Raw genomic sequence first — 22,344 nt, 5'->3', positions numbered from 1 at the left:
ATTACATGGACTAACTCAGAGGTGGGAATTGGAGAGGGATTTGCATTCAAGTTTAAAAAGTTAAAACCACAGATCAGTTGCTCAGTGAAGTTTCACTATGAAAAAGAAAGAGAAGATGATTGCTGGGAAAGCTACTGGCCTTCAGTTTTAAACTGAATCTTGATGGGAATATTTCCCAGGCCAAAAGACATTTATTGATGCCCTGGTGAATTTGACAGAGGTCAGCAAGGGAAAGGCGCAACTACACATGGGAAAGAAGAGAAACATCTTCTCAGCTGGGTGAGCCCCTGCAACAGAAAAATAGCTGATTTATGCCCCAAAATAGGAAAATTTAACCTGTGTTATACAGAAACAGTATTATATAGAGCTGTTCAACATTATTTTCATGCTCCTTGACTGTGGATCAATATGTTTTTTCTGCAGAGGTTATTTCCAGGTAGACTCAGCAGTTTGAGGCTGGATTCCGGGATTTCTGCTCCCTTGAGCTTTCATTCAGACCTATTCAGGACAAAAGCTTAAAGATCAAATCCACTATTAAATACCTGAACTAACAGAAATAGCTTTCCTTGTAAAGATGTCCTTATGTATGGAAGTTAAATCAATTTTTGCCTCTTTTTAAACCAAGACAATTTGTGATATACTCTGTATCTTCTTTCTCCCAAGTTACAGCTGAACAACCCAAAACTCCTGCAAGAGCAAATCACTTGGTCTCTCACCGCCCCCAGTAGGCATTAGATACCCAACTTTCACCTCAAATAATGCAATTCAGTTAATTATGACAACAGTACTTTGGCAAAGGTCCGGACAAAAGTGGAAAAGGAAGGAGAGAGCCCAACCTGTCACAAACACAAGCTCTCATATACAGAAAATTGACAAGTCCAATTTTATTGAGCACTGCAATTAAAAAAGTAACAGCACTTGGTTGATCTGGAACTAAAAATCAAGGCTTATTTTACTTATGGATAACTCAGAATAACATGGTTAAAAGCCCCCGGAGAGGAAGGTGTAGCCCTTCTTGTTCTCTCTGTTCTCCAAGGGGATGAGGGTTTCAGAAGCTCCAGCTGCATCAAGCACAAATTTCTTCAGATAGGAGACCCGAGGGTGGCAGAGGGGTTTGATGCTCCTGGTTTTGGGGTCTGACACCCCAGGTATCATCTCATGGCCAGGCAGAACCTGCAGCAGCTGAAGGCTGCTCTCCCCCTGCCCACACTGATCTGCACCTGCTTGTCCCCACACCCCTGAGTTGTCCCCAGCTGGCCTCACACCAGCACATCACAGGGAGGATTCAGCAAGGGCTGTAATGTTTTTCCTGACTGATGTTTGAAAATATTTGCAGTCTCATACAAATAACCAGTTATCCCCCAAACCAGGACAAGTATTTGGTTTAAGACCCCCTAAACCCCAGGGTTTAAGAGCACTGAACCCCACCCACCCATAGTGGGTTGGCATCCAACCCATCCACCACCCCAGACCTTCCCTTGAAATGCAATGTAGGAAATATTCTGAAAATCTGTGGAGGTTTCTGCAACACCCAAAGGGACTGAGCCCAGCTGCAGAAAAAATGATTATTGTATTGGTTGCAGGTTGCACCTACCATTTGCACAGCACTGGCACAAGAGTCACTGTGGAGGTGTAGGGAACATCATGTCACAAGTATTTTTAAGGAAGGCATTTTGGGTGGTGAAGTCTCTCCCTCCCCAAATCTCAGCAAAATATTAAATTCCTGTCTGCTGGGGTTGGTGGCAATACCAGTCAGATCCACTGTGGACTGGGGCTGGCCTCCTCCTCTCAGAAGCACTGGACACTCAGGCTGCACTTGGAATACAGTGAGAAAGAAATTGTGACTATTTCAGCTTCTCACTGGCTGCTCACAGGACCTACTTGAATGAGGGTACAGGAGAAGAGCACTGTGCATCTCACATAATTATTTTTACGGAATTCTCCATTTTAGAGCCAGCTAGGACTGAACAAAAAACCAAGTTTCCTCTCTTATGACATGATCAGCTAAAAGTAGCAGAAGTTGACATGAGAACCTTTGCTTGCTCCAGTCACATCCTTGAGCTCTGTTTGCAGCCCTTGTAGCAATCCTGCTGCTCCCAGGAACTGCCACCATGGAACCATGGAGCTCTGGCAGTTCCTTGCAGGTCAGACTGGGGTGGCTATTTATTCCTAGCAGTTTGTCTCCAAGTGTTGGTTTCTACAAGCACAGAAGTGTCCTGAGTAAGAAATTTCCCATTCCTGTTGGTTCTTGCCTCATTCCAGGACTGGTTCTGGTCACCTCCCACTGAGAAAAGGTAGCACGAGAGGCTGCCCTAAGCAGCACTGCTGGCTTTCAGGGCCTGGTAAAAAGCTGTGTAGCTTTTCCAGAAGGCAGCCAAGGAGCACTGTCCCTGCATAGCACGGAGGAACAACCTGGGAAGGGCGGAAATGCCCGGGGAACGCCGGGGGTCGCTGGTTCTGCAGCTCACAGTCAGTCACAGGACGGGCCCTGAATGCCGCATTTATTGTACAAGTCAGAAAGAAACCCTGAGTCACGGCTGGAGAACAAAGTTAAATTAAAAAATAAACGTTTCAGATGTTCAGAGGTTCCTACTGAGGGGAAGGAAAACCCCACACAGTAAAAGCAGCAGCCAGAGCCAGCCCAAAGGTTTGCCAGGGAGGAGGTTCTGTCGTCACCCTCCCTGCACAGGTGACAAACTCGGCAGTGATGGGACAGCATGGAGATAGGAGAGCAGAGGGAAGGAATGAGCCAGATCTAGGAGGTGTCCTGGCCTGCTGAGCATCTGCAGGAGGGCTTGGAAAAAACGTGGTGGGTTTTGTTCAGAGATCTGAGCTGCTGGCTGGGCTGGGGGAGCACGGGAGAGAGGGAAAACAGAGGCTGCACAATCCACTTTACATGGAACAAACACACAGGACTTAGAAGGGAGGAAGGTCCTTCATGGACACAAGTGCTGCTGGCTGGGAGGCCGCAGGGCTGGCTTTGGGAAATGCATCCAAAGGTTTGAGGGAGGAAAAGCCCCAAAGCCTAAACCCCAAGTGTGACACAGTCTTCCGGCTGCTGTGGAGCTGGAGAGGATCAGTTCCAAGAAATGCTGTAGTAACAACAAATACCTGGTCCTACACAGGGAAGGGTGAATCAGAGCTGCATTTAGTGCCACTTGACATCAGTTATACATTCTAGTTCTCATATACACAGATGGATTTCTTTATAAATCGACAATTTACACATCAAAAAAGTTTTACAGTGAAGTTCTTCAGCAAAGATCAGTCCACATGAGGAGGAGCCAGTCTTTCAGGAGCAGGAAGGCACTTGGCCTCTTGAGAGCAAGTTCCCAGGGGAGCCCCTGTGCAGACCCTGCCCGTCCTCTGTCCCCCTCTTCCGTAGGTGTGCAAAATCTGGGCTGTTCCTGCACCGTGGGGCCTCACAGGGTGGTGGAGGGGAGCTTCTTCACCCGCCTCTGTGCCAGGATGGAGGATTCGATGGGCTTCAGCTGAGGGCTTGGCTTGGAGCTGTTCAGCGCCGAGTACGTGGCAGCCATGGCACCCTGGAGAGGTGCAGGAGAACTACTTCAGACTCATGGTTTACAAGATGGGACCAGAGCAGCCACATCCACAAACAAAGCCAGAAGCATCTTTCTTGTTTCATTAAAGAATCTCCCCTTTCTTTCCTCCCCAAAACCCCTGCTTGTCTGTACTGCCTGCCCTGGCTCACACCTCTCCAAACTTCCCTCCTGGTTTCCCACTCCAGATTTTGTACCTTTACAAGCTGAATGTCCTGGTGATTGAGCTGGCTCTGGGGTAAACTGTCCTTCTGGGTTATCCAAGGATGCTGCAGGACCTGCTTGGCTGTGAGACGCTGGTGAGGATCTACGTGGAGCATCTTTGATACCAGATCCTACAGGCATCATTTGGAAAGTCAGACTTTAGAAGATTTCATAATTTAAATGCAAAAACCCCACGTGTGTACGCCCCCAGATTAGGATTTAAATGCAGAGGCCAAGTTTAAAGTGCCCAGGCATCAATGTCTTTTTGTATGAAATATGTTTTTGGCAGGCCTAGGGGGTAGAACACAGAGCAAACCCCACATGGGTCAAGCACGAGGTTGGTTTTCCATGCAAATATCACAGCCAGAGCTAAAACAAACCTGCTGTGAGGAACTTGTGTAGGGTAGAAGCTGCAGTGCTGGTTTTCTTCGCTCTCTTGTGTGCTCCCTCCCCAACCCGCTGTATATTTGCCTCACAGCAACCCCAACCCCAACAAATATCAAACCCTACCTTGGCCATGTCAGAAATAGTGTCCCAATTGCCGCCACTGATGGAGAACTTCCCTCCTCCTATCCGTGTCAGGATCTCTTCTGGAGTGTCACTGGGACCATTTGCAAAGGGAGTGCAGCTGGGGAGAGAGGACAGAGCCCTGGCTTACTGACCCAGGCAGGAGGAGAGGCACAGCTGTCCCCACAGAGCACACCTGGACAGGGGTCACAGCCCCAGCCACTGCCTTACCCTGCCAGCATCGTGTACAGCAGGACCCCCAGGCTCCAGATGTCACAGCCCTCATCGTAGCCTTGGCGTTTCAGGACCTGAACAAGCAAAGGGAAAAAAGTGTGTTTGCTTCCTGTCATTGAGCTCATTTCAGAAGAGGGGCTTGACCTGGGTGCAGTCCATATGCAAAGCTTCCAGAGCTGGACAGAACAGCAAAGTCTGGGACTAAAATATCAGGATTCAAAATAGATTCATTACTACAAGTGTTATTTCTGTAATTGCCTCTTCCAAGGCGGGATGGAGATGGGAACAGGGCAGACCCTGCCAGGTGGGAGCACAGGTTAGGGGAGGGACAAGGGGACTGCTGGAGGGTCTCAGGTCAGTAGGGTGCTCACCTCGGGTGCCACGAAGTTTGCTGTGTAACAGGGGGTCATGAGGAGCCCGTTCTCAGCCCTGAGCTGCTTGGCAAAGCCAAAGTCACAGATTCGGATGCTCTCAGGGTTCCCTGATTTATCCACGTAGAGGATATTGCTGGGCTTCAGGTCCCTGTGGACCACCTGTGGAGCCAAGAAAGGGCAGTGCTCATACCCCACAAAAATAAAGGTCTGAAAGCTGCCTGAGGTCACTCATCCCCTGCCCTCGCCCCACATCTGCTTTGCCAAGAGGGCAACACCAGCAAGAAATAATTGTCATGATGGGCAGTGTTACTCCTGGGAGGAGAGGGAGCACAGTGTAATGCCAGGGAGCTTCCAGGAAACCAGTCAATACCACACTCACCCCTTGGGAATGCAGATACTCCACTGTTTTACAGATCATGTGCAGGACTGAACTGGCTTCTCTCTCCGAGAAGAATTTCTGTCTGAGGATTTTATCCAGCAGCTCTCCTCCCCTCATGAGGTCGGTCACCAGGTACACGTACTTGCCATCATCGTACACCTGCCAAAGAAAACATGGGTGGGGTGACCAAAATGTGCTTCCACAGCTTCCCTTTTGTACTCCCATCGCCAAGGAGCAGACAGGGATCAGCAGAGGTGGCTTTGGGGATGCTTCCCCACCCCAGAATCATGTAATATCCCAACCTGGAAGGGCGCCACAGGGATCACTGATCCAGCTCCTGGCCCTGCCCCAACAATCCCACCCTGGGCATCACTGGCAGTGCTGTCCAAGAGCTTCTGGAGCTCTGGCAGCCTCAGGGCTGTGCTCATTCCCTGGGGAGCCTGGGCAATGCCCAGCACCCTCTGGTGGGCATCTTCTGACAGAGAAACAGCAACACGTTGAGCTGGGTCGCTGGGCTGCCCCTGCTGGGGCTGAACTCTGCTCCCACCAGCCTGCCCTTCCTAAACCAAAGCACGGGGAAGTCTCCCAAGCCACACTCACATCTTTCAGGGTGATGATGTTTGGGTGCTGCCCGTAGCGCAGCAGGATCTCAATCTCCTCAGAAGGGTCTCGCTTGCTCTTGTCAATCACCTGCAAGAGTAGGGACACACTGCAGCCACCACAGATAGGGAAGGGGCCAGGACAAAGCACACGAGCTGAGTTTGGAGCCTTGCAGAGCTCCTGTACCGTATCCACTCTGTTCCCTCATCTCTTTAGCTCTACAAATACTTAAGTCCCGGACCTTGACTGCGTACTCCATGTTGGTGGCCTTGTGGATGCAGCGTTTGCAGACGGAGTAGGAGCCGACGCCGATGGCCTCCTTCACCACGTACCCGTCGCTGAACTGGACGTTCTTGCCGTGCAGCTGCTGCCAGGGCACACAGGACAGGTTCAGGGAAGGGTTTGTGCAACATGAGGAGTTAATGCAGCACAGAGAGAGCTGTCAGACTGTCTGCTACATCCCACAGCTTCTCCTCCCGGCGGGGAGCGGGAGGAGAGGAGAACAAGGCAGATATAGGTCAGTGGGCCAACGCTGCCTGCACCAAGCACGGTGCCTTTGCCTTTGGCTGCCCAACCCAGGCATTACAGACCCCCTGCCAGCACACATCCACCTGGGGACAGGAAAGCCACAGCCCCACACTGCCCTGACAGCCTGTGCACAGTGTGGCAGTCAGTGGTGATGAAAGAACAGAAGGCAAGAACTCCAAAGAGAACTGCCTCAGGCTCCAGGTAGTGCAGAGGCCCTGCAGACCTGGAGCATCCCTGCACCTCCAAAGAGCTGTTCCTCTGCCCCATTCCTTACCTGCACAACTGAATGCAGGGCAGGCTGGGGAGGGTGGACTTTGCCATCCTCCATTAACCCGGTTGCCACGAAACTGAAGCCTCGGAAGAGCTGATGGGCCCCTGCACTCGGAGGCACACCTGGGGAATCTGCAGTGGGAGAGACAGCTCGAGAAGGGCCTGAGGAGCAGAAGCCTCCCCCTTGCTCCCAGGGGCTACTGTAATTTATTTCAGACAGGATCCACACCAGCAGCATGGAGTTTACCCCTAACATCCCACAGAGAATCATGGAATTGTCCAGCTTGGGAAGGCTCTCTAAGATCAGTGAGTCCAACAATCCCCCCAGCACTGCCAATGTCCCCAAGTGCCACATTCACATGACTTTTAAACCCCTGCAGGGATGGTGACTCCACCACTGCCCTGGGCAGCCTGTGCCAGGGACTGACAACCCTTTTGGGACAAGAAATTTCCCTGATATCCAACCTAAACCTTCCCTGTGCAGAAACCTTATCCTGCTGGTGCTGGAAACTCCCTGGTGTGAAGTCACAGAGTGACATCTCACAGGAAAGCTGGGCTTTGCCTCAAGTCATACAAACCTTTTGGTGTCCGTGATGTGAACTCTGTGTCAAAATAAAAGGTATCATCTGGCTGGCCCACTGCAGGCTTGAAAGGGGGTTTGATTTCCCTGCGGTACAGCTTCTGCAAAACACACAAAACCCAAAAAACAGCTGCAAAAACAGCTTGGAAGTGGTCCCACAGGCACCTTCTCCCAAAGGGTGCAAAGGCTGGTGAGGAATGAGGGCCAGGAAGAGATTTTGTGAAACTCTGTGTCTTAGCATTTTGCTACAGCTCAGGGAGGTGACGGGCAGCCCATGTATGAGACAGAGAATTTTGGTTTTGGAAAGGGTTATTGGAATGGATGGGGACAGCGGTTGGTGGCTCTCCCATAGCTGGCCAAGCATCAGGACTGTGCTATTCCTGCTGCTAGAACTGTGTTACTGTTGCTGAGTGGTGCAGAAATTTGCTCTTTCTAATACTCACGTTCCAGTCGATGGTGGAGTAGAAAGGGTGGCGCTTGATCTCCTCTGCCCCATCTGGCCCAGACCCTGCAAAAGCCACCACGGGTCATGTTGTACTGAACCCCCAACAAGGCCAAGGGCACAGCCAGGGAGGCAGCACAGCCAGGTGTCACAGAGAACCTCAGAAACCAAAAAACCTGGTCTTACCTAATCTGTTGGCTGGATTCCTTTTGAAAAGGGCTCGCAGGAGACTCTGAGCCTCAGCGCTCAGGAACTGTGGCATGCCCAGTTTCGCTCTGGGGAGGAAGTTATGCAATCAGCTGCAGGTTTGAAGAAAAGCCACAAGGCATCTACAGCACCTCCACCCTTAAAATGCCCAATCATCTCTCTGGCATTTACACTGCACCCTTTAAATGGATGGCTGATATGGCACCACTTGCCAAATAACACCACAGAATTTCAAGAGCCCCCGCTTGCAACACCCCTACTGTGCAGACAGGAGGGACAAACTCTTACTTGAGGATGAGGGTCATCGTCTCCTTACGGTCCTTCCCCTGGAAGGGCAGTGCCCCTGTGAGCATTTCAAACTGGGAGGGAAAGAGAAGAAGGGAGGTCATATCTGAGCAAGGCTCAGGGTTGCACAGGTCCCACTGCCCCTTCCTGCTTGTGAGGGGTCCCAAGGCTGGCTCTGACAGGGCTCACAGGCACGGCGAGTTCCCAGCAGCAGCTTGGCTCTCAGGGTTTGCCTGGGAACGTGTCCAGGCCAGCGCCTGCTCCTGCCGGAGCCCTGGGATCCTGCAGCTGCCAGACGGTGGCACCAGATCTGCACTGACAGCGCGGGCCCGGCGCTGGGGTGGACACGGACACCCTCACACACCCCACAGAGCCCCCCCTGCATCCCACACACCCCACAGCCCCCTCACAGCCCAGCACCCCCCGGCACAGCAGCCTCGAGGGACCAGCGCTCCTGGCTGGAGGCCTGGACAGCCCCTTAGGGCTCTTTAGGGGTCAGCAGGACACACCGAGCCGTGTCTGGTGTCCCAGGGCAGGGGCAGCTGGCATTGCCAGTCCCGGCAGGGTACCCACCATGAGGACCCCGTAGGACCACCAGTCAGCACTGTGCGAGTGGCCCTGGCGATTGACCACCTCCGGGGCCATGTACTCCACGGTCCCACAGAACGAGTAGGCTTTCTTCTCGTGGTCTATGGCCTCCTTGCTCAAACCAAAATCTGCACAAGAGAAAGCTGTCAGCACACTGCTCCACACATTTCAAGCAGCTCTGTTTTTCAGGAACCAGCCTTGCTGGAGCCCAAGGCTCAGTGGAGCCCCTTACCTGTGAGTTTGATGTGCCCCTCTTCATCCAAGAGGATGCTACAGCAGGAATAGAAAAACAAGTTGTTACTGTCTATGTAAGGGCTAGTGAGAACAAGCACAGCAAGGGATGGTCTGAGATCATCCTTTGGCTCCCAGAATCCAAAGTTACCTGTCCCTTCTCCCCGTGCTTTAAGCTTCTCCACCAAGACAGGAGTGGGACCAGGAGCAGCTCCCTCCTCTCCACACCCTCGGCTTCACAGCAAACCAAAGGCCCCAGAGGCACCTCCCTCTGACCTCCACAACCCCCAGGCAAGGATAACCAAGCTGGAGTGGGCTCTGCAGAGCCCACCTGGTCCCTTCTCCCTCTGAAGGCTCCCAGTTGCCTAAAGCTGGAGCCTGGGGACTGCCATGGATCTCTGCTCAGCCTGTGGCACACACAGCTCCCGGCTGGAATCACTGATCCGAGGAGCAGCAGCCTTGGATTGGCACCAGCACCTCCCACGTGTCCAGCACCAGGGCACCCTCCAGCCCCTCTGGAAGGTGGGAGCTGTTCCCTGACTCCAGGCTGGGCTGGATGCAGGGCTGGGATCCTGCCTCAGCTGGCCACACGTACTTCTCTGGCTTGAGGTCCCTGTAGATGATCCCCAGGCTGTGCAAGTGGTCGAGTCCCAGTGCCAGCTCTGCCAGGTAGAACTTCACATCCTCCTCAGTGAACATGACCTGCAGGCAGGGGGACAAAGCAGAGAGGTGCTGGCTTACAATGCCAGCAGCTCCCCTGCACCCAGGCAAGACCTTCCACATCCATGTTGCTCCCTCCTGCCCTTTCTAAATTTTCCAGACTTCACCCACTGCTCATGGCTTGGATCAAGAATGGACCTTAATGGATCCAGTGCCACCCTGCCATGGCAGGGACACCTCCCACTGTCCCAGGCTACTCCAAGCCCTGTCCAGCCTGGCCTTGGACACTGCCAGGGATCCACAGCTGCTCTGGGCACCCTGTGCCAGGGCCTGCCCACCCTCACAGGGAACAATTTCTTCCTTAACTCTAATCAAAAATGACCTTCTTTTCATTCTTGTTCTTTAGGAGATGCTCATCTGAAGCTGTGGATCTGCCACCTGTGCTGCTGCTGCTCTTCTGCTGGAGCACAGGGCTCCCACCACACCCTCTCCTGGTGCCAGCTCTGGACTAGCAGCAGGCTGGAGGCAGCTTTCACCCTCTCAAGGACTGCAAGGGTCAGTTACTTCTCCAGGCCATGAGCAGAGATGAGCTGAGCCACAGCAGCCCACCGAGATGCCAGAGCATACCCACCTCTTTGGAAAGCCGAGTGAAAAGGTCACCTCCTCTGAGGAAATCCAAGATGAGGTACAGCTTCCCCTCTGTCTGGAATGCTGAAACACAAGCCAGAGCAGGAATCAGAGCCCTGCACTGAGGGAGGGCTCCGTGGTGTTACATTAATCACTTAAATCCCAGTGGCTCCAGCTGGGCACATGCCCTGCGTGGTTCCTGGGTCAAATGCAGGTAGGGCTGATGGGGTAAAGGAGATGGCCTGTCCCTGCTGCTGAAATGGGAGCTCCTCACAGCACTCTGGCACTGCAGAAAATCCTCATTTTATGGGGGTCTGGTTCCCTTTCCACCAGTGATGCCCTCCTGAAAGGGCTATTTTCCCAGGAGAGGTGCTGGTCACCTTACAGCAACAAAGCTGTCCTTGCCTTCCCCAGAGTCAGGGCACTAACAATGCAGAACTCCAGCTCAGCTAGTTAGCTCTACTTTCTCAGTTTCTCATGGCTTAATGTTCTAATCCCAGGGATTTGATGTTTAAACCTCCACTCCCAGTCCATGCTCAGCTCCCCAGTAACCCTAACCCTAGGCAGTGAAAGCATCCTTGAGCTAAGGCTGATTCCAGGGAAAAAGCTGTGGATGAAGCCATATTGTGGCAGTTTTGTGTTCCCCTTGGGATGCCTTTTGCAGCTGCAGTGTGCCTGGGGCTCTGGGCTTTGTGGTTTTCAGAACCCTAGGCATAACCCTAACCCTAGGCAGTAAAAGCAGCCTTAACTGGAGCAGGCAGTGGGACCACAGATCCTTCCAGAAAAGAATTTCTGTTCAGGGGATTGTGTTGAAAGGCAGCCAGAGTCTGCTGGAGCTGCAGCCCCTCTCCCAGCACCCCAGGGAGCTCCACTCACCATAGTGGAGTTTCACCACAAAGGGATGGTTGACATCAGCCAGGATGTCCCTTTCTATCTTTGTCCTCAGTCGGTCCCGCACTGTGGGAAGAGAGGAACAGCTCAGACTCAGAAAAGGGCCCTGGCAAGTGTCCTGCCCCATCCCAGCCTTGAGCACCAGGCTGCTTGAGCCAGGTGTTTCTCACCTCCGTCATGATGCTCTTAAACAGAGGAAAGAAAAGGAGGATGTTTTGCTGGGAAAAAGATGCTTCTGTTTCACCCAGCCCACCCCAGGCCAGCAGTGACATTTCCCCAGTGCCCTGTAAGTCACAGAGGGTCAGAGCACTGCAGCAGGAGTCTCCTTCCTACCTTTCAGTGTTGCCTTCTTCAGCACTTTCATGGCATAGAGGTGGTTGGTGTCTGGGGGAGTTATTTTTCTCACCAAGAAAACCTGAGGCAGGAAAACACCACATTCACCAAGTACTAAACACTGGCAGTAGGAGCTGGATGCTTTCCAAAGTGGCAGACCCCAGAGTGTCCCTAAGAAGCTCAAGCTTTCCCATGGGGTTTCCAGGGAAGTGCTGTGTGTGGACTCCTCTCACCCCCCAGTGTCATGTTGCACTTTCCTCCTTTCTAGCCTTCCACACCTCCTGACTCCTGCAGTTCTTGTGGGGCTGGGGCTGATGCCTGGGAGCTGTGATTGGAGGCACCGATGCTTCACTTTACCACTAAAGCCTCCTGGTTTGTCAGTCAGATCAACTCCTTGTTATTCAGGTCTTGCATCCTCTGGATTTTTATCTCCTACCCTTCCCTGATGTCTCATTCTACCTGGTTTTAGGCAGCATCAAAAGGACACCACCTGCAAGTGGTGGGCTTGGCAGTGCTACTGGTTGGATTGGATGATCCCAGAAGTCTTTTCCAGCTATTCTCTGATTCTACAAAACCTCTGCTGCATTTTCTCAGGCAGCAGCACGCAGTCCTGTCCAAGCCCCCACTGTCAGCTGGTAACTGACTGACAGCAAGCTGATTTAATGTGTCAGCAGATGGTCTGTGAGACCTGGATTATTGAAATAGATAAGAGCTACAGGCTACTTCCTTCCTCCTTCACAGAAGGGAAACTGGACCATAAACAGGGGCCAAACCCAGCCTGGAGCACACAGCAGCAGTTCTGGGAAGGGAGGAACATGCCCAGGAACATTCCTGGGAGTCAGGAAAGTGGTTTTGTTGGGGATGGTTCCTTTCGTCACCAGAATAATTTGCCTGGCATGGCACATAGGAAGAAGTGATCTCACCTTGCCAAAAGAGCCCTGTCCCAGCACCTTCAGGAGCTCAAACTGTGAGGGATCAGCCTTCTCAGAGCCCTCCTTCACATGGTGGGTGATGTTGATTTCCTGCACGACACCTTCCCCCTGAAACAGAGGGCACACGGTTGGCAGGGACTCCTGAGCAAGGGAAAGGAGCTTTCTGGGATCATGGAACAAGGACTGCAGCTCCAGACTCACGGGAGCCACACGGGAGAGAACCACAAAGGCTGGTGCTTGTCACAGGTATCAGCATCTGCAATCAATAAGGGTAGGGAGGCCCAGGTAAATACAGAGCCCTCCCTCCCAACCACAGGAGCTGCTTTGAACTGCATTTCAGAAGAGTGCTTGAGAAGCACCTTCCTTTTTGAGGCACTGGTAGCAAAAACAGGAGTGTTTATGCCACTAAAAATCCCACAACACAAAAAATAAGGCACTGTTGTCAAAACAGGGCCAGGGCTGGCAAAAATCAGACATGTTGGAGCCCATCTGCTCAGCAATCTGAGCAACTCTGCAACATAAGTCTTAGTGCATCTTCAGCACATACAGATGATGCTTTAACAGACTCCAGCCTTCAAGAAGATTGAGGGGAAGCCAAGGTCTCTGGCACATGTTTTGTTTAAAACACATTATTTTACTTAAAAAAAATAAAGAAGAAAAAATGGATTTCATCAGCACAAGTAGAATAAACTCACCAAGGGATCAGGGCCAGCACAGCCACAGACCCTGAGGTGATGCTGAAACACCTCCTATTCCCAGCAAAACTTTTGGACCCAAAGAACAGCAATTATGTTCAAAAATTCATTAAATTCTGCTGTCCCCAGCTCTGGGGAAGCTGTGGCCAGCAGAGGCTGCAGAAAGCTGGAACTACAATTTATTTTTTTCCCTTGCAGAGTTGGGGGAAAAAATTTACACTTTGTTTTCTAGACCTATTCAGACACTTGGTGTGAAACCACCTCATCAAAGCAGCTTTTAAAGCCAGCCAGGGGCAGGTGCCAGCCCTGCCTGCCCTGCCCAGCCCACTCCCACCCTCCAGTGCCCATGGATGTGGTTGCCCACCTGCACTGAGCTCCCTCCCCACTCTCAGGCTGGGTTTTTCTCAGTTTAGGAAGTGGCTTTGTTTCCATGGAGGGAGCTCTGCTCTCTCCTGTGCAGCTCAGGCACTCGGGGCAGGGGCACAGGAGCTCCCTGGTGTTATCCTGCCTTTCCCTGTGCTCGGTGATCACAGACAAGAAAGATCCCATAATCCCTTAAACAACACATTTTCGTGTTCCCGATGATCTCCCAGCTTAAACCAGCCACTTTGCACTTCTGGGTCCATCTGGAGGCTTAGTCCCTGCAGGCAGCTGCTGTGAGGAACAGCTTCCCACCTCCAGAGCTGCAACAGGAGCCGGCCAAGCTCAGCTCCTCCTGCCAGCTCAGCTCTGCAGGGAGACAGCCCACAGCAGGGAGAGACCCATTAGGAAGAAATTCTTCCCTGTGAGGGTCCCTGGCAAAGGTGCCCAGAGCAGCTGTGGCTGCCCCTGGATCCCTGGCAGTGCCCCAGGCCAGGCTGGACAGGGCTGGGAGCAGCCTGGGACAGTGGGAGGTGTCCCTGCCGTGGCAGGGGTGGCACTGGAGGGGCTTTAAAGTCCCCTCCAGCCCAGACCATCCCGTGATCCTCCTACCACTTTGAGAAGCCATTTGGTATCTTGCTGACACAAGGGAGGATTTTCCCTCATGGACTCATCCACCAGCTTGGAATTCAACACTCAGGACTCTTGTGACATGCTCCTACAGCCTGGCTGGCAGCACACACAAATCTCCAGCACAAAACCACCCCTGTGCCACCGAGACCAGCTTCTTCCAGAGTCACCACAACAAACTATCCCAGAAGGCAGAGACAGAAAAGCAAACCAGAGTGCCCTGAACATCCATGGGAAGCATCAGGAAAGGAAGCAGAGGGAAGAGGCAGGGAGGTGGCAGGGAGGTAGCAGCAGGAGTGGCAGCAGGAGATGGCAGCAGGAGTGGCAGCAGGAGATGGCAGCAGGAGTGGCAGCAGGAGGTGATAGCAGGCAGTGGCAGCAGGAGAGGCAGCAGGAGTGGCAGCAGGATTGGCAGCAGGAGATGGCAGCAGCAGTGGCAGCAGCAGTGGCAGCAGGAGAGGCAGCAGCAGTGGCAGCAAGTGGTGACAGCAGGCAGTGGCAGCAGCAGTGGCAGCAGCAGAGGCAGCAGGAGAGGCAGCAGCAGTGGCAGCAGGAGAGGCAGCAGGAGAGGCAGCAGGAGTGGCAGCAGGATTGGCAGCAGGAGATGGCAGCAGCAGTGGCAGCAGGAGAGGCAGCAGCAGTGGCAGCAGGTGGTGACAGCAGGCAGTGGCAGCAGCAGTGGCAGCAGCAGTGGCAGCAGCAGAGGCAGCAGGAGAGGCAGCAGCAGTGGCAGCAGCAGTGGCAGCAGGAGAGGCAGCAGCAGTGGCAGCAGGTGGTGACAGCAGGCAGTGGCAGCAGCAGTGGCAGCAGGAGAGGCAGCAGCAGTGGCAGCAGGCAGTGGCAGCAGCAGTGGCAGCAGCAGTGGCAGCAGCAGAGGCAGCAGGAGAGGCAGCAGGAGGTGGCAGTGGTACTGACCGGGCTGGAGAGCTGGCTGGGGGCAGGCAGCTGCAGGCTGCAGGGCTTGGCTCGCTGCTTCCTGTGCAGCCAGAGCATCAGGTACGCCCACAAACGGGGAAATTTGGGGTCCCTCTCCATTGTCCCATCCCGATCAACATTGTCTGGCCCCGGGAGCTGTGGCCCCAGAGCGGGGCTGGGGGCTCTGCCGCAGCAGCAGGAGCTGCAGGAGCTGCAGGAGCTGCAGGAGCAGGAACTGCAGGTGGCTGCACCGGCGGCGGATGCGCAGTGGGACCAGACTCGGTCACACAGAGGGAGGTTCACGCTCCCCCTCCCCAGCAACAACACTTGTGGTTGGGGCTTTTTTTTTTTCAGGTTTTCTTTTAAAAAAATAATAATCTCACAGCTCCTCGCTGGCATTTGGGCTCCCTGGCTCAGACAAGACACTGATAGAAACCACACAGAGTCTCCTAAAAGTGATTTCCATCTAATGCTGCCTGAAGTTCACGTCAGGCTGGGAGCTTTGGGTATTTCCACAAAAGGGGAAATCATGAGAAGCCACTTTCCTCTCTAAAACAGAAGAGAAAAACTCGCAAGAACCCACCCAGAAGTGTGATGACACCTTAGAGAGCTGCACATCTCTGGTCTCCCACTGGCACAGGGATGAGGGGGCACCCACAATGGGATTCCTCCAGGAATGTTTGGATTGACATTCAGTCCCTGTCTTGCCTTATGCTGCACAAGACTCCTTGCTGTGGAGTCTGGAGTTATTTATCTGAGAGCCACCCTGAAGGTCCATGAGGTGTTTTTAAGGGCATTTCTTGTTTCTGATCCCACCATGGCTCAGATTACGGGCAGGACAGAACAGAGGTACTTAGAGGGCTCGTTTGGCCTCCTTCCCCCTCCAAACCTGTTCACCTTTGACCTTTCCATCAGGACAGACAGATGTTTCCTGCAGCAAGACCCCAGAGGGTGCTGGTAAGAAAGAGGCCCCTTGAAATGAGTCAAAAGACACCCACACAAAAGGAAATATCCCCGTGTCAGCACTGATTTCTGAATTTCTCCTGAAAGTGCAGAGGATGGAACCAGTGAGACAAATTATGACTGTCTTGCCCCCTGTGCCCCCACCACGTGCTCTTTGAGAACTGATAACGAAAGAAACAAATGACTGAGCAGCAGAGAGGCAGCTGGGCCCAGCCCCACCACGCTGCCTGCTGAGCTCCAAGGGCTGGGGCAGGTGCCAGAGCATGGGAAAGCACCTGCAGCTGCTGAGCACAGCAGGAGCCTGGTTCACACAACACCTCCTGCCTTCTGACACAGCCCTGGGAGGGGGAACCCTGTCCACCCTGTGCTGCCCAAGAGAAGCACCCATTCATTCCTCAGCAGCTCCACGTTCTCAGTGTGGGGGAGCAGCAAACTCCTGGGCCTGGGCCTGGCAGGAGCTGATAAATCTCGTTGTGACCAGGACAATTTTTCATGTTGTGTTACCAGTGTGGGAGAGGAGCCTCAGAAAGGCAAGAAAATCTCCCTTGTACATCCACGCAACCAAAAGTGCCCGTTCTGGCTCACTGACAAGATCAGAAAGCCACAGGAGACACAAATGGCAGCACGGAAAGGGGGTTGGTGTGGGGAGGAAGGAGGAGGAGGACGATGAAATCAAGTCCAGGATGTCACGTGAGCAAGTGAGCAATAGCAGTCTCACAGAGCTGAGAGGGGCTGGCAGGGGCGGCAGGCAGCGCAGGAAAGGGTTTGGTTTGGTTTTCAGAGAGGTCCCTGTGAGCTCTGCTCACACCTCGTGTGTGGGACAGAATGCAAATGAAACGGATGAGTCTCAGTGAGGTGCCCACTGCAGCTCTCCTACCTTGTCTGCAGAGTCCACCAGGTCTTTCTCTATCCAAGTGATGTCAGACTTTGCCTGTGGGACAATAAACAAATGTCAGCACAGAGGGGCTGGTGATTGTCTGCTAAGGTTTTCCCAAAGAACTTGTCCAGCAAGACCAGGTGAGCTGTTCACAGCCACTGGGGTGTCTCACTGGGGGAGCCATTGCTCCTTGGGATGTGATTCTGAGCCATGAGGTAGCTCCAGGAGAGCAGTTGGTCCCAGTAAATAAATTTATATTGATTTGATTTGATAAACTCAGGGTGACCTGGAGGTGGGACAGGAGCTACTGAGAGGAGAAGAGAAGGAAAAGTAAGCCCTGAGGAAGGGAGGAGCTGCATGAGAACAGTGAGATTAGAGCTAGGAATTAACTGATTTTCAGCTCCAGAAGGACCAAATCAGATCGAGGGGCTCCTGCAGTCACCTCTTCCCCTTCCTCCTCTGCACTGCTGTGCCCTCACAGGGGGAGCAGCAGGAGAGAGTCACTGTCCCACTGCTCAGGAGCAGCAGGGTGACAAATCTGCCAAAGCCACAGCCGAACCCTTCCTGAATGAAAAGTCATCACAAGACCTTCAGCAGATCCCACTCCAGGATCCCTCCCACCCACCAGGAAAGCAGCTCCATCCTGGCTCCTTCAGAGCAGCCCCAGCCCCTGCCTGCGATGGGGTGGGAGTGCTGGATTGCCACAAATCCCACAAATCCCACGGATCTCTGCAGGTCCAGCCCTCCCTGCTCCTGGGGGAGCACCTGCTGCCACCCCCAGCCTCCACAGGCATTTCCCACAGATCCCTGCACTGCTGGGAAAAGAGACTGGCTTCTCCTGGAAAATAAAAGCCCAGGAAGTCTCTCCAGTCAGAGGAGGAGACAAGCTCTGAACCTCTCTGTGCCGCCTTCTCAGGGCACAGGCGGCTGAGTCACCCACAGCAGGGGCTGGGCACGGGTGAACAGGGGGTTTTCCCAAGTTCCAAAACAAGTCCTGTCTTCTACTTTCCCCCTTTTTTTGAGGGAGGATTTTACAAGCCAGAAGCCAAGAGACAGGTTTGTTTTTGCTCGCGTTTTGTCACTTTGCCGGTTGAGACCGTCACATCTAAATGCAAGAAAAAAAAACCACCCTGCAAAAGCTCGAAACAGATTCTGCTCTTGGCATTTCACTTCCTATTCATCAACAACTAACCAGAAGCTGTTTTAATTTCTGTTGCTTCAACACATGCTCTCGTCCCAAAACACTCCCAAAATCTGGCAGCACCTAGGAAAGACACTTCTTAGAAAGCAGTCATACCCTCCAAAATGCCATTTCCAAAAGAGTGCTTAATTAAACCGGGATGAGGTCTGGCTCTGTAGGATCAGGATTTCCCTGACTCCTTGTGTCCTGCAGAAGAGACAGAGCCCAGCACGGCAGGCAGAGCAGGTATTTTATCAGACACTTGCCTCCTGGATCCTTGGCTTGCTGCGGAAGAGGAGCCTCAGCATCTCCAAAGCTTTGGGCTGTTATCCTCCCATCCTTCCCCAGCTGGTTCCTGAGCTGGCAGCCCGAGCGGTGCCCGGAGCGGCGCGAGAGCCCCGGTGCCGTGGTTGTGTCACTGGGATGTATTTTGGGAGTTTTACTGAAAGGAAACGGCGGTTTCGTATGGGGAAATGGCTTTGTGTGGCCATGGCTGCACAATGCAGCAGCCAAACGAGAACACTGGGCGGCTTTACGGGTGCTTAGGCATGGAAAGAGCCATCAGCAAATCTCAGCGGGCTTTTCAGGAGGATCAGTGCAGTCCCCCTGTCACACACACGAAAACAGGCTCAGAAACAACAATTTCAGGCACTGCACAAGGCAGCAACGAGCAACTGAGAGCCTCAGTAGTTTTCTTCCTCAAAATTTCTCTACCCCTGCTCTGGGCAGCACAAATGGTGATGCAGCAGGGATGCTCTCCCTGTAGGATCAGTGGAATTGCAGCTCTCCAGGGAAAGGGCCAGGAGGCAGCAGCAGCTTCTGGATCAGCACAGGAGCAAGGTGGACCTGCTGGAGAAGGCCATGAAGATGTTCCAGGGACTGGAGCCCCTCTGCTCTGCAGCCAGGCTGGGAGAGCTTACATGGGGAAGAGAAGGCTCCAGAGAGAGCTCAGAGCCCTTGCCAGGGCCTAGAGGAAAGCTGGGGACAGAGTTTTTAGCAGGTCCTGTTGTGATAGGGCAAGGAGTGGTGGTTTTGTGCTGAAGGAGGTGAGATTTAGATTAGATATAGGGAAGAAGTGTTTTACAATGAGGCTGGTAAAACCCGTGGCTGAAAGCAGCCGGTCTCCTGAGGGAACTGGGAGTGCACATGTGGCTCCCCATTTTCCTTGCACGGAGAAACAACTTCCCCATGGAGCAGCAGCTCCTGCTCAGGAGGGAGCTGGGATCAGTGGGAAGCACGAGGGGCTGCAGCTCTGCAGAGGAAGCAAGGCTGGAGTTTGTGGAGAGTAAAGGCTGCTCTGTCTAGAACTTTTTTCAAGTGGTGGTTCTCAAAAAGGGGAACAAATAAAGTAAAGAAACCTCCCCACTCACTGCCTGCCCTTCTGCAAAGGCCTTTTTTGGGCAGGGCTGGCCCTCGGCCTCATTTGCAACTAAAGAATTGGCCAGAACCTGGTACTTTTGATTGTATTTCTGTGGTGGATCCTCTTCAGTGCTCCTGGGAGCCCCCAGCCTGAGAAATCCTGCAGGGCACGGAGCAGAGCACGGCCCAGGCTGGGAAGGGAAGGATTCAGCTGGGGGTACCTGTGCTTTGGGGCCATGGACTCTCTTAAAAGAAAAGGGAGCAATCCTAGAGGATCTGCAGGGACAGAGAGGCCTCCTTAGCCTTTAACTCACTCTCAGCAAGGGCATTTGCTGACAGACAAAAGCCTCAGGGACACTGGGGCCCGAGGAGGAAGGGACACCGCAGGGTGGCTTTGAAGGTGGAAGTCCTGCACAAAGTCACTGCTACAAACACAGCCCAGGAGCACCGGGTCCTCGGGAGTGGAAATTCCCAAGGAGGGAATAAGGACAGGGGCAGGTTCCTGGCAGGAGGTTTGCAGGAGGAGATTACTGAGAGGGAGCAGGGCTGCACGTTTCACACCATCCCCAAGGACTGTTACTGGTCTCCTGAAAAACAAAACCAACCAAAAATGGCAGAGGGAGGAGAAACCCAGAGGACACAGTCAGGCCTCTGCCCAGTGCGGGTAACGTGGTGTCCAGAAATCCTCAAAACATCAAAGCCTTTGTGCCCAAACCCTTACACAGCCAAGGCAGCTGAAGAAGGGAATGACCAGCTCCATCCTGGCGTGGAAAACATCAGGAGCCTCCCCACACATGGCTTAAACAAAAGCCTGACTCCTGGAAACGCTGCCATCCTCCTGGGGGCAATTCCTCCCCACTCACAGAGGCAACCAAACGGTGTAAAATCAACCTGGTGACTCCTGGGAAGGACTCTGCTGCTCCTCCAGTGATCCTGGCTCCCCACAACAGGGGTTACAGGCAAACCCCTAAAAAGGGAACACTGCCACGGACAGGCAGTGCCACACTGGCACCCCTCGAGCACATTCCAGCAGGTGGCACTCGGAGCATCTTCAGTGTCCAAATGCGCTTCTCATTTGACACGGGATGGGGGGAGCCCAAAGGCCATTTCATAAGCACACACGTCATAAACACCCCCCTGGGAAGATTCAGCACCCCTGAAACAGAGGGATCCTGGAGATTGTTAAGGGATGAAGGGTTTTCTCAAGGAAAGCCTGAGGCTGAAGAAGGGAGGAGGCAGATGGTGGCTCACACAGCTGAGCCCCTGTCCTTGTGCTTCACAACATCCTTTTTGATCTGCTCAGTTTTTAACCAACTCGTTTCACAGGGAAACCAAAATATGTTGTTTATGTCAGAGGGCTCAGGTTGGTTTTGAGATGGAGAGCAGAGAGGCTCCAGCACAGGTACCCCCTCACACTCCCAGGCTCCCTCTACTCCTGGCTCTATCTAGGGCTATGCTGGCAGCAGATCCTGAAAGTTTCTTAAAAAAAAAAAAAATACAATTTCCCCACCCTTTCCACGCACCACAAGCTGCAACTGGCCAGGATCAGCTGACGATGAGCTGTTTGGGCTAAAGATACAAGCTCAGGCAAAAGATGTTCCCAAACTCCACGGAGACTCCCCAGTGGCTCCGGTGCTGCTGCAGTGTCAGGGCTGTGAGGGGGGAGCCAGCAGGACTTTGCACCCAGTGAAACGTGACACTGGAGAGGAGAACACCTTTATCAGCCGGGAGATAAGGGATTACTCAGTTCTGCGGTTTCTACAGAGCAAATCAGCCTCCAGTGAAAAAAAGCAGAGGATGCAGCCTCCCCTTCCTGCAGCCCTGCACACACCTCCCAGCAGGGAGAGAAGCTCTGCTCAGCAAATTCCAACCAGCTCGGGCTTTGAAGGTGGGAAAACCAGGAGACCCCATCCCAGGCTGTTCCAAATGCAGAATCCCACTCTGAGGAACCAGCAGTAAACACCACCTTCCATCAGGGCATGGGCAGTTCTGCTACTTTCAGTACAAAAGCTGAAAACTCCTTCTAGCTGAATTATAAAATACAACATTGGTTTCACAACAAGAACCAAGACTTGTTTGCTGCCCTTGGAGTAATCGTGGGATGTGGAAACTATTCTGTATTGCAGGAGTGCTGGAATTCCACACTCCTCCCACAGCACACAGGCTGCCCTCCCCTTGCAAGGCTCACAAAAAGTGTCTCAGGACGTGGAGAAGCCTCTGCCTGGTACCTGCTGGGGTTGGTCTGTGCAGGCAGGGAGAACCCAGCCCTCTCCGGCCCTCTGGGAAGGTCACATGTGCTCAGAGAAAGGGATTGTCACCTTTTGGGGGTGGCTGTGAACTGCAGCAGGGTTAAAAGCAAAACAAACCCTGTCCAAAACACACCCAGAGCTGTGTGTTACCAACAGCCCAGTGAGAGTGCACAGGATGAGTGTCTGCTGGAGCAAAGCTCTAATTTATCATTTAATGTCTATAAAACCATGGATGCAGCCAGCAGCCACCCCCTCCATGGCTCAGCTGCTCCGTGTGCCAGGGACAGGACCATAACATGGACATCACATCCATCCCAAACATGGGGATCACATCCATCCCCTTCCCAAACATGGGAGATCACATCCATGCCCTTCCCAAACATGGGAAATCACATCCATCCCCTTCCCAAACACAGAGATCACATCCATCCCCTTCCCAAACACAGAGATCACATCCATCCCCTTCCCAAACATCACACCACAGGGACTGCAGCCACCCCCACACTGGGAATACCATGTTTTGCCCTGTTCCCCTCAGATGCTATTTTAATGAGCTTTTTTCTCCTCACTCTGTCCCTGTGGAGGCCCCAGGGGTCCCCTCCTGGACCCCAAAGATGACCACTGACCCCAGTGCTGGTGCAGAGCCAGCACATTTCCAATCCATATCCAGGCCAGCCTTTTATG

At 53.1% G+C, this 22,344-nt stretch overlaps 1 protein-coding gene across 1 annotated transcript in view; it reads right to left on the bottom strand.

Annotated features, from left to right (window-relative positions):
- Positions 1-860: 860 nt before the first annotated feature.
- Positions 861-22,344, bottom strand: part of RPS6KA1 (ribosomal protein S6 kinase A1) — a 32,673-nt gene continuing 11,189 nt past the window's right edge. Inside the window, exons 3-23 of the mRNA XM_058820021.1 lie at positions 16,873-16,926; positions 12,424-12,540; positions 11,501-11,582; positions 11,153-11,233; positions 10,281-10,360; positions 9,585-9,691; positions 8,991-9,028; positions 8,744-8,886; positions 8,174-8,244; positions 7,865-7,953; positions 7,680-7,744; positions 7,235-7,337; positions 6,661-6,788; positions 6,100-6,225; positions 5,859-5,948; positions 5,259-5,417; positions 4,877-5,038; positions 4,503-4,579; positions 4,275-4,392; positions 3,758-3,895; positions 861-3,545 (exon numbers count right to left, since the gene is read on the bottom strand). Coding sequence (XP_058676004.1) covers positions 3,423-3,545; positions 3,758-3,895; positions 4,275-4,392; positions 4,503-4,579; positions 4,877-5,038; positions 5,259-5,417; positions 5,859-5,948; positions 6,100-6,225; positions 6,661-6,788; positions 7,235-7,337; positions 7,680-7,744; positions 7,865-7,953; positions 8,174-8,244; positions 8,744-8,886; positions 8,991-9,028; positions 9,585-9,691; positions 10,281-10,360; positions 11,153-11,233; positions 11,501-11,582; positions 12,424-12,540; positions 16,873-16,926 — 2,151 coding nt within the window. The 3' untranslated portion in view covers positions 861-3,422. The remainder of the gene's footprint in view (positions 3,546-3,757; positions 3,896-4,274; positions 4,393-4,502; positions 4,580-4,876; positions 5,039-5,258; positions 5,418-5,858; positions 5,949-6,099; positions 6,226-6,660; positions 6,789-7,234; positions 7,338-7,679; positions 7,745-7,864; positions 7,954-8,173; positions 8,245-8,743; positions 8,887-8,990; positions 9,029-9,584; positions 9,692-10,280; positions 10,361-11,152; positions 11,234-11,500; positions 11,583-12,423; positions 12,541-16,872; positions 16,927-22,344) is intronic.

The sequence above is a fragment of the Ammospiza caudacuta genome, chromosome 25 (assembly GCF_027887145.1).
Source record: "Ammospiza caudacuta isolate bAmmCau1 chromosome 25, bAmmCau1.pri, whole genome shotgun sequence".
Taxonomy (NCBI): Eukaryota; Metazoa; Chordata; class Aves; order Passeriformes; family Passerellidae; genus Ammospiza; species Ammospiza caudacuta.
The sequence above is the reverse complement of the archived record's forward strand: the minus strand, read 5'-3'. Positions and strand labels throughout refer to the sequence as shown.